Source organism: Nicotiana attenuata, unplaced genomic scaffold, assembly GCF_001879085.1.
Source record: "Nicotiana attenuata strain UT unplaced genomic scaffold, NIATTr2, whole genome shotgun sequence".
NCBI classification, from domain to species: Eukaryota; Viridiplantae; Streptophyta; class Magnoliopsida; order Solanales; family Solanaceae; genus Nicotiana; species Nicotiana attenuata.
Genome location: NW_017673253.1, coordinates 87374 through 101079, shown reverse-complemented (window position 1 = coordinate 101079; position 13706 = coordinate 87374). Strand labels below are relative to the sequence as shown.

The window sequence follows — 13706 nt, the reverse complement described above, 5'->3', positions numbered from 1 at the left end:
GATTGCCAGTCATTCCTATATGGCGACTGTTTTACAGCTGCAGGGCGCCTTCTCCGTGTGAAAACTGCAGGAGTTGTTTCAACATCTGTTTGTGTCTGGACAATACTTCTTTATATCGACTGATCAGGTTTAGACTTATTTACATCACGAGTTGTCAATTCATTTCCAGATTGATTTACATTATGTCTCCCTCCTTGTGTAATGGCAGCAATTAGATCAAGTTGAGAATCAATATATTCAAAATCAGAATCCAAGTGAAGATCACCCCCATGTTGACATGGAGCTTAAATTAAAAAATGCTAGTGAATAAACAAATATATAAAGTTAAGAAATTTTAAAAAAAGAATGAAAAGTTATACATAGAAGACATTACCAGAAGGTAAATTCACATTACTGCCACCAACATCCACTTGACCAACACCATCAACCCGAGATGCTGAACACATAAAAGCATTGTGAGCACGTGATTTTTGCCCTAAGCAATAATTCCCAAAATTTCAAACAAAACAATTTTTCTAGTATTTTATAAATTTTTGTGAATTTTGTGGCATTCTTTGGTAATTGTTGCATTTTTATTTGTGCATTTTAATCCATATGAAAATACAAAAATATGCATTGGCATTTAGGGATTTAATTTCACAATTTTAGTATTAATTAGTTTTAGAATAAAATGTAAAGAAAATTGCAAGAAAATAGTTCTTTGCATTGTTAATTATTGCATTTGTCTTTAAATAGAGTTATAAGTAATTTTAGGAGTTAAATAGTGTAATTAGGTCTTTGCTTTGTTTTAGCATTTTATAAAATCAGCCAAAAATAAATAAATACAAAAATACAAAAATTGATAAAAGAGAAAAAAAAAGGGTATTAAAAATGGTCTTAATTGGAGACCAAATTTGGGCCAAAATCGGTCAGCCCAAACGAAATACCCCAATCCAGGCCGGTCCATACCCGTCCCAACCCGGTCCGTCTCCCCTACCCAGCCAAACGACGTCGTTTTGGTCCTAGTCAATCCTGGCCGTCGAGGTTTCATGATCTAACGGCCAGGAAGCTAGGGTCAATTCATATATATGTGTCCAAACGCACCCCCCCTACCCCCCTCACCACCCCTCTCTCACCCCATCTCTCAGATGCCCTATACTCGCTCGTGTAACGCCGTCACCCCACCGCCTTCCTCTGCCATTCTCCACCCCAGCGCCGCCGGCCGAAAATCGCCGTCGCCGGCGGCATTGCTCCGATCAACCCCAAAATAACACCCCGGCCTCTCCTGCTCGTCCTCTTCCCGTTCCTGCCCTTGGTTTCCCTCGAATCTCGCCGGAGTTTGTCGAATATCCCGTTAAAGTTTTCCGGCCAAGTCGCCGGTTACGCCAAACGAAAAATACTGTTTTGTTCAATTTCTTAAGTTAATTTCAAATTTTAGTGGTTGATTTGCATTTCTTAGCTCAATTTCTGGTAGCTGAAGTTCAAAAGTAGTCCTGGTTTGAGTTCAAGTAGGTTTTGAGTTCAATCAAGTCAGTGTTGGGTCAACTTATTAGGTGCTGGTTTCTGCGATGTATTCCTGGGCTTTGTGAAGTGTCTTGGTTTAAAATCGTTCCTGAACTGCTGCTGAAAGTTGTTGTTACTACTGCTGACTCTATCCTTCTGCTTTCCTTTGCAAATTCCAGGTACACAGTTTTGACCCACTGATGTAGCACCAATTTGGAGTGAAATGAATGATGTTTCAGCTTGTGTTCATTTGAATATCTGAAATATTTAGCCTTACTTGTTTGAATTATATTAAACCAGTGATTGTGTAATTAGGACTGTTTTATTTAACGTGTAGCAGACTGTTTAATTGGATTGTTTGGGACCGTTTTTTTTAACTTGTAGCCTGTTGGCCTAATTCAGTGAACTCCAATGAGCATGTGAACTCTGCAGTCAGTAGTTTAATTTGGTTTAATCTGTGGAATTCCATTGGTATTTGTAATAGTTGGATAGCCTAAACATGGTTTGAATATGAAACTGGATTCTGGCCACAAGTAATTCGCTAACCTGAGTAGATTGTATACCGTTCCTATCGTCTCCAAAATCAGACCATTTTGAAATAATTTTAAGTTTAAATCAAAATTCTGTTTGGTACAAGGCTTGCCGGTAAATTTAAGGCTCAATAGCCTTGTTTGTTGATTTTGGGCCTTAGTGACTTAACGAGCGGCCCAGACTCAGGTCAGTTTTCAGTGTTCATTTGGGCCAAGGCCTTGACTAGTAGCATGCTAGTATAACATGGGTGCAAGTGCCCTTCGTTGGGCTCATCTTGAAAGCCCAATGGGTGGTTTTGACACAGAATCCGTCTTTGGTTTATTGCAGTCCAATAACGGGTTAATTAGGACCTTCCCTTTGTCATTGGAGACATTAACATAAATTATAGATTGCTGATTGCCTTTTAGTTAATAAAAGAGATGAGCCTCGCCCAAACGATACAAATAAAGCGCGGGGCCCTCGATAAATGCTTATACTAAAAATATTAGATTTCGGAGTGGGCCGTTTAGCGAATTTCACGGCCTTCCTTAAAGATAATAACGCGTTAGTCTTTTAGGCGCGTATTTTAATAATATTACCTTCCTAAATTCGGGTGCACATTTATGTGACCCAAATCCAAATCCCAACGGAGTCGAAATGTGTTAACAATCACGGGTGCACTGGTGCGACGTGGTTCAAGGCGCATTTTCAGGACGTTGCAATTCTTATTAAAAATAGAAATAAAAGCGGTTTAATAATAAAAGCACATAAGTTAGAACACGTTTTGGGATCGGATAAAATCAAATATGACAGTTGAGCGACCGTGCTAGAACCACGGAACCCGGGAATGCCTAACACCTTCTCCCGGGTTAACAGAATTTCTTACTCGGATTTCTGGTTCGCGGACTGTTAACAGAGTCATAATTTCCTCGGGTCGGGATTCAACTGGTGACTTGGGACACCATTAATCTCCCAAGTGGCGANTGCATTTCAAGTGATTCGTAGTTGATTGCTTGAGCCTGCTTGGTTTCAAACTTTTCTGGGCTGTTGAACTAACTTCCTGAGCTGTGTATTGTTGCTGTTTGATCATCTCTTGGTCTGCTATTGTACTGCTGCTGCTGATCTCTTCTTCTGTTAAAATTCCATTTCCAGGTACATATTCAAATCACAATTTGGTGTAGCTTTGAGTGAAGTGCTGAAATGAAAGACCTATTCATCTATTTTCTAAATATGTGTATTCATATTGTCATAATAGCTTAGATACTGATAATGAATGTTGTTCAGGATCATCTCCAAAATTACATAGATGCTAGATGATTAAACTGGATACTGGATTGTATAATTTGGACTTTGGACTGTTGAATCTGTTTGTGGACATGATCAGTCTTAGTATGATTTGATGTTGGATCTAGTTTCATGTTTTGTGGACAAGTAAAAATCAGGACTAGTTTGGATTCACAATCGCCTGTAAAATCACATATGCCATCCGTGCTAATCATGAGTTCAAGTTTAGGAGACTGCTCAAATACTCTCGCATGAAATAGTCTGTACTAGCAGTTTACATTTTGCAAGTGATAAGCCTGAATGCTGATTTATTAATATGAATGGAGTCAATTCAAACATGATCAGTCTATCTTGTGTAGTATTATTGTAGTTTTCAGTTTGTTCTTCACCTAGTGTTATCTAATAATCCACTGGCAGTTAAATAAGTGAAATAATATGAGTATTAAATTGGAAGTTGAATGATCAGTGCTTCGTTAACCTGAGGGGCACTTTGAACAACTTGAATAAATTTCAGTAATTATCCAATACAACTGAATTGGAATTTGGCCTGGCTTAACCGTTTGGGCTCAATATCCTATTATCAAGAAGAATAAGTCTCAGGGCCTCAATGAACGGCCCAGGATCAGTTGGATGCTTGTGTACGTTTGGGCCTGGGCCCAGGTCTGCTTGGTCAGTTTATGGTGTGCACATATTTTAACTTTCCTTTGTTGGGCTTGTCTTGGAGCCCAGTGGCTGCAATAAAGCAAAGTCACTATTAGGTCCAATAATAAATAGTTAGGGTTTTATTAGAGACGAATAAATATAGAAAATTATAGATTGCTTTAGGATTTGCCCTTTAAAATAAATAATAGATGAGACGAGCCTCGCCAAATAAAACACACAAATTGCGGGGCCCTCATTAATTGCTTATATCAAAATATTTAGACCTCGGGACGTGCCATTTAGCGAATCTCATGGCTTCCCACAAAGTTAATAATACGCTAGTGGCTGTAGGCCCGGCATTTAATAATATTACCTTCCTAAACTCGGGTGCACATTTATGTGACCCAAATCCAAATCCCAACGGAGTCGAAATGTGTTAACAATCACGGGTGCACTGGTGCGACGTGGTTCGAGGCGCATTTTCACGACGTTGCAATTCTTATTAAAAATAGAAATAAAAGCGGTTTACTAATAAAAGCACATAAGCTAGAACATGTTTTGAAATCAGATAAAATCAAATACAACAGTTGAGCGACCGTGCTAGAACCACGGAACCCGGGAATGCCTAACACCTTCTCCCGGGTTAACAGAATTTCTTACTCGGATTTCTGGTTCGCGGACTGTTAACAGAGTCATAATTTCCTCGGGTCGGGATTCAACTGGTGACTTGGGACACCCTTAATCTCCCAAGTGGCGACTCTGACATCTTAATAATAAATCCCGTTCCGATTGTCACTTCAAGTTGGAAATAACTCCCTTTATCATACCCTCTTCCGCGGGTGTAGGAAAAAGGAGGTGTGACAAGCATTATCAGCATCACTACTTAAAAAAAAAACTATCAAAAATCTCTCATTTACATACTAACTACAGAATTAGTAACATCAACATCGTACCATGTGGAGCAGTATTAGACTCAATAACAACATCTACTCGTGTCTGTGCAGGGATTCCTGATGGAAGCGGAGCAGGTCCCGACTTTTTAACATCATGAGATGACTGCTTATATTTTGCTTGATGTGTAATGGTGGCGATTTGATCAATTGCAGATGCAGACAGTTCAAAGTTAGAATCCAAGCCAAGATCATTCTCATTTACGAAGGGGGCTGAAAAAAGTTTAAAAAAAGGGTTAGTGAACGCACAAATACATAGAGTTAAGTAAATAAAAAAAGAATAAAAAAATTACATACACAACATTTTACCAGAACGCAAATCATCATTAACTATGCCATGACTTGTTGTGACGTTCTTCACATTGACACCACTGGCACCTCCATCTCGACCAAACCCCACCAAAACCAGACACTAAACATATAAAAGTATAAGCAAGAGTACTATTTTTAAAAAACAACAGCAAAAAAAAAATTAAATCTGTGATTTACATACTAGAAGGCGCTTTGGGCGTGCTATCTCCAATAACTACATGATCATTCCCAACGTGGCCCCTTTCAAACTGGTCATAATCGTTATGCATCTCTCGAAAGTCAGGATCATTATCCTGTTGCTTATGCTGAAAATGAGAAACTAACGATTTTATTATTATGTATATTACAAGAATACTATGTGCACTAAATGTAAAGAATGGAATAGTATCCTATAAGCATATATTGCATCTTTAAACAATATACTATATCATTATATTATATAAAAGATCAATACCGTTGAATTTCCCTCTGGTTTCATCGACTGCCTACCAATAGCTGCAAGCACTTCCTCAAACTTGGTCTCTACAAAAAACTTCAAACCTTGTAACTCCTTCATTACCTCAGCATTGGTAGGTTGGGAATCACCTCGAGTACTTTCATGCATACTTTGTGCCTTTGGCAATTGAGTGCCAAAAACCTGAAAGCTATCAGGCTGACTGTCAGTGCACTCAACTTCAATTTCAAGGTTTAGACCACGCACATCAAATAGTTGCTTCTCATCATCAGTTGGGGTGATGTTCTTTAGCTGCAATTCCTAAGCACACTAGTTATAAATAGAAATGATAATAAAGTATGGAAAGATAAAAGATCCCTATTACCATATGATACCAATATAGTATACATATATACCAACAGAGTATATCATTAATCTGGTATTGCTACAACTAACTGTGACTAAACTACTATACCAAAAATATTAAAAGATGCAATAAAAGTATGAGAAAATTAAAGTATAAGTACCAATAAAACTATAAGTAGAAGAAAAGATCCCTATTACCATACGATACCAATATGGTATACATGTATACCAACAAAGAATATCACTGATCTGGGAAATTGCTACAACTACCCGTGACTAAAATACTATACAAAAAATATTAAAAGATGCAATAAAAGAATGAGAAATTAAAAGTATAAGTAGCAATAAAAGTATAAGTAGCAGAAATGATCCCTATTACCATATGATACCAATATGGTATACATGTATACCAACAGAGAATATCATTGATCTGGGATATTGCTACAACTACCCGTGACTAAACTCCTGTACCAAAACATTAAGAGAGGCAATAAAAATATGAGAAAATTACCTGCTCGCGTTGCAAGCTAGACATTCACAAAGCAACTCGCTCATTCGGTATTTGACCCATGACTACCCAATTCAAAATTCGAGGAAGTTTGTTTCCAATATGATCTGCAAAGTGACCATCCAAACTTGGGCAACATTCATACAATCAAATCTGTAAAGCCAACGGGAAGCCACCGAGTCTATAAAAAGAAGGCTTATCTTGAAACTTGTTGGAACACGAGTTGATTGTAGCGTTATAAATATCTATACCCCAGGGATAATTATTAAAATCACCGCACTCAACCAAGTCAATGTAAGACCGTGAAATAACCTTTGTTTTGAGTTGAGAAAGTAAGAAGCTGTTCACAAAATAAAGAACTGCTATCTTCAACGCATCATCATCTGTTTCCCATTTCTTCTTCGTAAAACAGTCTGCTAGCTGGCCAATGTCACAGATGCAATCCCAAAATATATTGAAACCAACCTATTCTCTGCTATGCTCTCTATACTTGTATCACCCTTACATTTCAGTCCAGTAACAAGTGCAAATTCACCCAAATCAAAGCCGTAGAATCACTCACTACAAACCACATCTCATTTTTTACCTCATGATGTACTTCTTTAATAAGCAAATGGTGCATAACCCGAATCTGCACAATAACTGGTGGCAGATTAAAAAAATATCCAAAGCATGTTTTCTTAAACAGCCGAAGTTGCCTCTTTGATAAATTCTCTTTCAATTGATGAATAACATGGCAGTTGGTATCCCAACCAACCTTTGGTTTATAACCTAAGTCCATAGGCACAAGAAAATCCCAACACTACAAAACATGTTCATATAAAATAATTTCAGAAATAGAATTCACTTAAAATGCAACTAAACCAACCAAAAATATTACAACTACCATACGATACCAACACGACATATAACTATACTGGCAGGGTATACAATTCTACGGGCTAATTTCCGGCAACTATAAATGACTATACTACTATTACATAACAGCTATACTGTACGATACTACTATTATTAAAGGAAAAACAAATAGCGAAGAAGCCAAAAAAGGATCCAGAAGCATATGATAATATATAGCTATACTAACAGGGTAAATAGTTGTACGGAATTGTTCCAACAACTCTCTATAACTATAATAACTACTCCCTTCATTTCAAATTAAATGAGGTAGTTTGACTCGGCACGGAGTTTAAGGGAAAAAAGAAAGACTTTTGAAATTTGTAGTCTTAAAAGCTTAAGGGGTAAAGCTTTGTGGGGCCATGACTTTTGTGTGGTTATAAAAGCTTCTCATTAAGGGTAAAATGAGGAGTTTAAAGTTGAATTATTTTCAAATTTAGAAATGTGTCATTTATTTTGGAACAGACTAAAAAGGAAAGTACCTAATTTAATATGAAACAGAGGGAGTATCACATAACACACATACACTATGTCTATAGGCACAAGGAAATCTCAACAATGCAAAACATGATTATATAAATTATTTAAAAAATAGAATTCACTTAAAATTAACACAACTGACTATAACTATAATATAATACAAAAGCATAATAGGAAAGCAAAAAATAACAATGTACTATACATTCAAAAGCACAGATCCTAATTTTAAAAAAATTACCTTTTGGGGTGCGACACCAATTTTTTTCTTCTTTTAATTGAGAATCATCGCTATAATCAACATCTACCGGTTGAGTCTCTGTTTAAGGCACGGATTCACGTCGGCTTCCCACTAACTCAGAATCCTCAACAACTTTACCTTTTTCCTTATCAGCCACAGGAACACCTCCCATGACTGGTTCATAATTTGTGTCGGGTAATGACTGGTAGGGAGTTCCATCGACTGACGAAGCATTAATATTGTTGCCTTTTTCACCCTTTAATTCTACATTTTCAGTTGTATTTTCAACATGACTACTGCTAGGGTTACGGCTAAACACAGACTGAGAATCAGAAAAATAAGGAAAAACTAGGACCGGACATGGCTGAGGCAACAGATTCGGCAGCTACTTATGTTGAAGAATGATGTTATCCACGGCGCCACCATCTACGCGCACAATGCTTCCGACCCATAGAGAAAACAACAACCCATAGACATTGATTCACAAAAGTAAAAAGAAAAAGACAAAAATTCTATGATTTTAACAACCCACTTTCACTAAAATGTACTTTCAGAAGCAAAAATTTCATCCAAAAATTACTACTAGACGAAGAGATAGAACGGAATCGGAAGAAAAAATTAAAAACTCGAATCTGGGTGAAATATGGGTTCTCATGGTTTGGCTATGGAGATTTGGAAACTGTTCTCTGGTCTAGTGTTAACTGTTAAAGGACGAAGACAAGCGTTAAAGACGGTGGGTAGCTTGGGCCGGTGAAATAGGTGGGCTGGATTCTTTAGTCTAGTGTAAAGAACGAAGATAAGGCCTTAAAGACAGTGGGCAGCTTGGGCCGGGCGAAATATGTGGGCCAGGTAAATAAATTGGGCCGCACGGGTAGGAATATTAAATAGTTTGGGCTTAATAGGTATAAAGTGAGATTTTCTCCATAAAAATAGTTCCAAAGAAACTTGACTGTTTTAGTAAAGTATTGTTATAAATGAGAGCTATCATAGAGAGGTGTGACTATAGCTCCTGTTTGGTCATAAGGTTTCTTCATTTTTTTCAAAAAAAAATTTAAATATTGTTTGGTTATAAAAAGTGAGTTGTTTTTGGGCAATTTTTGTGGATGAGTTTTTCATGTTTCAAAAAGTAATCTAGACTAGATTTTCAAGTTTTTACTCACAAACTTCAAGTTCTTTTAAAGTAAAATGTATGTTCAAACATAATTTTTATTTACAAAAATTATTTTTTATATCAACTTCATTATTTTATCTCAACCAAATTAATATTCAAATGCTAATTTATACAATGGCGGTGAGGGTTCCACGTATTTTTTATTCAAATGAGTGATGGTGATGACCTCAATAAGTCATGTCATTAAGGTCTAAAAATGAGGATGCCGAAATTAAGTAAATCCCAACAAGGGAAAAATGTATTTTTTTTGACAATAGATTAAAAGAAAAACATCATATAAATAAGACACAAAAATACTAAAATTGTGAATAAAATTTTCAATCAATTTCAAAGGAAGATGCTCTCATAGTCATATTTATTGCAACGTTATTCCTCCTTTTCCCTTTGATACCAAATTTTCGGACATTAATTTTTATCAGGCGGGAATCGGTTTTCACTTTTTCAGCTACCGCCTTAATGAAAGTTGACGAATTTCAAATTCAAATCCCAAAACAAAAAGACATTTCACCTCAACTCACCAAACCCCTCTCAACCGTTGATTAAAACAAAGATCAACGGTCAATACCACGATCCGCGTCATTTAGATTTAAACAATCAGAACTCTTTCGAAAACATTATATAAACAAACCCGCAATTCCCAATTTCTTCATCAATCGTATTCGCATCTCTTCAAATTTACGCCAAACCTTCTCTTAACCTAAAATCTCCATTTTTCTCTCCTCAAATGGCACCAAAGGCAGAGAAGAAACCCGCCGAGAAGAAGCCGGCTGCTGAGAAAACCCCGGTCGCCGAGAAAGCACCAGCAGAGAAGAAGCCCAAGGCCGGAAAGAAGCTCCCAAAGGACGCCGGTGCTGCCGGAGACAAGAAGAAGAAGAGGGCAAAGAAGTCAGTTGAGACTTACAAAATCTACATCTTCAAGGTTCTGAAGCAAGTTCATCCTGATATCGGTATTTCGAGCAAAGCTATGGGTATCATGAACAGTTTCATTAACGATATCTTTGAGAAGCTTGCTCAGGAATCTTCTAGACTTGCTAGGTACAACAAGAAGCCTACTATCACTTCTCGGGAGATTCAGACTGCTGTGAGACTTGTACTTCCTGGTGAATTGGCTAAGCATGCTGTCTCTGAAGGAACTAAGGCTGTTACCAAGTTCACTAGCTCTTGAAGAATTTTAGGGTTTCAATGTTTAATTTTACTGTCTTTAGGGTTTGTGTTAGGTGTAAAAATAGTTGCTTTAAGTATTTAGTGCTTAGCTTCCTTTGATTTGTAACGCTTGTTGTGTAATCGACAGCTAATCATCTATGAAATTTATCAGTTTTTTGTGAAATTTCTGTGGGTTTGAGAAAATTTGGTGGCGTGTTTTTGTGAGCTGAAGATATATTGCGCTTTTGTTACGTCATGCGGTTGAATAATCCAAAATCTATACTAAGGTAATTTCGTCTTTACTCAAATACCGTCGTCCCACGGTTGGTGTAAGTTAGAATATTTACTTCTTATCTGCTAAATTGCGCCTATTCTGTTTCCTCTTGTCCTTATCCTAGACCTCAACTTGTGATCGACAAATTAGTCTCTATTTGCAGTGTTATTTTAATTTAATGGCGCTGAAACAGCTACTTTAATCTTTAAATGTTATGTTAGTTCCATTTACGTAATAATAAAAGACACTTTTTATTATCAACCAATTTGATGCGGTGGGTTGTTACATTGTTTCTCTGTCCCATTTTGCTCTTATATTTTAGGGTATGTTTGGTATATTGGAAAATGTTTCCTTGGAAAATAAGTAATAATTTTATTTATTTTCCATGTTTGATACTTAAATTAAGGAAAATGACTTCTCAAGTGTATCCATAAATAATTTAGATGTAATAAATATGAAGCCATAAACTTTTAAACCAACATCCTTCCGAACCCACATTTTCATAAATTTAGAACCGCTCAACTTTCGAAACTGCGGATTTTTTTAACCCGTATACTTTATAATTTTTAAACTCGTAAACTTCCAAACACATAAACCTCTAAACTCATAACTTTGAAACTTGTAAAATTTTGATCATTTAAACCGATAAATTAAAAAACTAAAACTGAAAAATATATTAAATAATAGGCAGAATAGCCTAAATGGCACCTGTACTTCACCCATCTTGTCATGACGGTCCCCAAAGTTAGACATTTGCCAACTGAACACTTATACTCATTCAAAACGTGAATAATAAACGCTTATCCAACGTAGCTGCCAGTGCGCGTATGACAATCGCATACACGTAGGACGCCACGTCAATAATTAGAAGACCACGTAGGCTCCAAGTCACTACCATGGCCAAATAGGATTAAAAATCGGCCCAAGATTATTTAACCCCCAAACCCACATTTGCCCCTTATTTTATAATTAACCGCGTAGTTTGGGCTTAGATAGTATCGAACAACAATGAGTGTCTCCTCTCTTCTCTCCTGCGATTTCTCTGATGAGGTTATTCTTCACTTCCCGACTTCAGTTCTTTTTCGATTACCAAACTGGCTGATAAAGACTCCCCAAACTTGCTGAAAATTACTCCCACTAAGAGACAACATTCTCAAGCTTGTCAAATTACCCAAAAACTGTGGAATCAAACCAGAAAACCTATTCCCACCAAGGTCAAGTATCCCCAATGAAGCAAGATTCATTATACTCTCAGGAACTTCACCAGTTAAGGTATTGTTAGCCAATCTAAACTCAATGATCCTAATAGCATGAGGAGCATTGACAGATGACCCATTACAGAAAAATGATGCAGGGACCATCCCAGATAGTTGATTTCGCGATAGCGCAATTACTTGTAAACTAGAAAGTGAACCAATTGTAGCGGGGATTAATCCCTACAGATTATTATCACCAGTGCTTAATGTATTAATGAGGATATGTGGGCTTGAAATTGATTCTGGATGTTGTTAGAGATTACCTAGATCTAGAAACTTTACACATTACAGCTGCGACAATTTTCTAATGGAGGTTTGAATTGGAATGGCGTCAGTAGCTTGTTAGTTGGAGGAGAAGCAGAAAAAATCGACTTTCAAAACAAAAGGAGATGGCAAAAATTGATGGGCAACGAAGAATTACAGGAAAATAAAATTCTATTTTTTTACTGTTGAAGCTAACAAAGAAAGAAGAAGGCATCGGATTTGCTAAATTTAGCTTCTATAATGTTCAACAACGGAGAATAAGGTAGAAAGAAGCAGATGGTTGTTAAATAGGCTAATTTATTACCTTTAGGGCTTTTTTAAATATCTTCACGCCCCTTACAGGCGTGTGAATCACGCACTGAAACCACATATGACACATAGGATAAGCCACGTTGGATAAGCGTTAATTATTCACGTTTTGAATGAGTATAAGTGTTCAGTTGACAAATGTCTAACTTTGGGGACCGGCATGACAAAGATGGCGAAGTACAGGTGCCATTTAGGCTATTCTGCCTTAAAAAATATTTTTTTGTTGTTGGGGTTGGGGGGGGGGGGGGCTGGCGGCAGAAAAACGTAAAAAACAGAATTTGAAATTACACAAAAAAAAAAATCTTTTTTTTGCGGGTTTCAAGCTAGATTGTAGAAGTGGGCGATACGTTTTTGTATTTCTATCAGAAGTTCCTTTAATGGTGGGGAGAGCATTCCCTTATCTGAACTTGGTGGTGGTGGTGGTGTGGGGGGGGGGACGCAGTTGGGTGGGTGTGTGGTGCAGAAAAACGAAAAAATAAAAATTCGAAATTGCAATAAAGTAATAGGAAAGTTTTTTTTTGCAGGAGGGGTGGGTGGGTGGGTAGGAGGGGTAATAGGGTGGGTGGTAACGGAAAAACTTAAATTTGAAAAAACAAATCTTTTTTTGAGAGAGGGGGTGGGGTGGGTTGGTGAGGGTGGGGAAGACTGAGAAGGAGTTTTGAAAAATATTTTTCTTCTCTTGATAAGGAAAACATTTTCCTCAAAAAATGAGTTCATAAGGAAAATATTTTCCAAAACACTTAAGCCAACCAAACATGGAAAAATCGAAAAATATTTGCATTCATACCAAACACACCCTTAGTACTATTTTAAAGAGGAATTTTTATAAAGCACTATACTCAGTTTCAATTGTATTCGTTCGCTTATCCTGTATCGATTGTATTCGTTCGCATAACGAATACGACCAAGGCGAAATACAGAAAAATAAAGTGCTCTTGTTGAGAGTCAAACTGATCAAGACCTCCGCTAACTAAGTTGGTACTCTAACCAACGAAGCTACAAGAGCTTGTTGCTCTCTTGTTTCAGTTCAAAACAATTAATCTTTTGTTTCATGAATTTGCTATAAAATTTAAATTTAGCTACAAATGCTAAAATTTGCTAATAGTATAGCTACGAATAGTAAATTACAGTATACTATATATTTGACGTATCGCGTAATTTTCCCTATTTTAAACCCACCTTTTCCACAG

General features: G+C 36.9%; 1 protein-coding gene across 1 annotated transcript; it reads left to right on the top strand.

Moving 5' to 3' along the window:
* Positions 1–9799: 9799 nt before the first annotated feature.
* Positions 9800–10597, top strand: LOC109215846 (histone H2B.3). Its single transcript, XM_019379959.1, has one exon. It carries the CDS (start codon positions 9995–9997, stop codon positions 10433–10435), a length of 441 nt encoding a protein of 146 aa, XP_019235504.1. The 5' UTR covers positions 9800–9994; the 3' UTR covers positions 10436–10597.
* Positions 10598–13706: the final 3109 nt, after the last annotated feature.

What these genes read in the sequence shown, in the direction of transcription:
- LOC109215846 (XM_019379959.1), top strand. Translation starts at nt 9,995, where the DNA reads ATGGCACCAAAGGCAGAGAAGAAACCCGCCGAGAAGAAGCCGGCTGCT.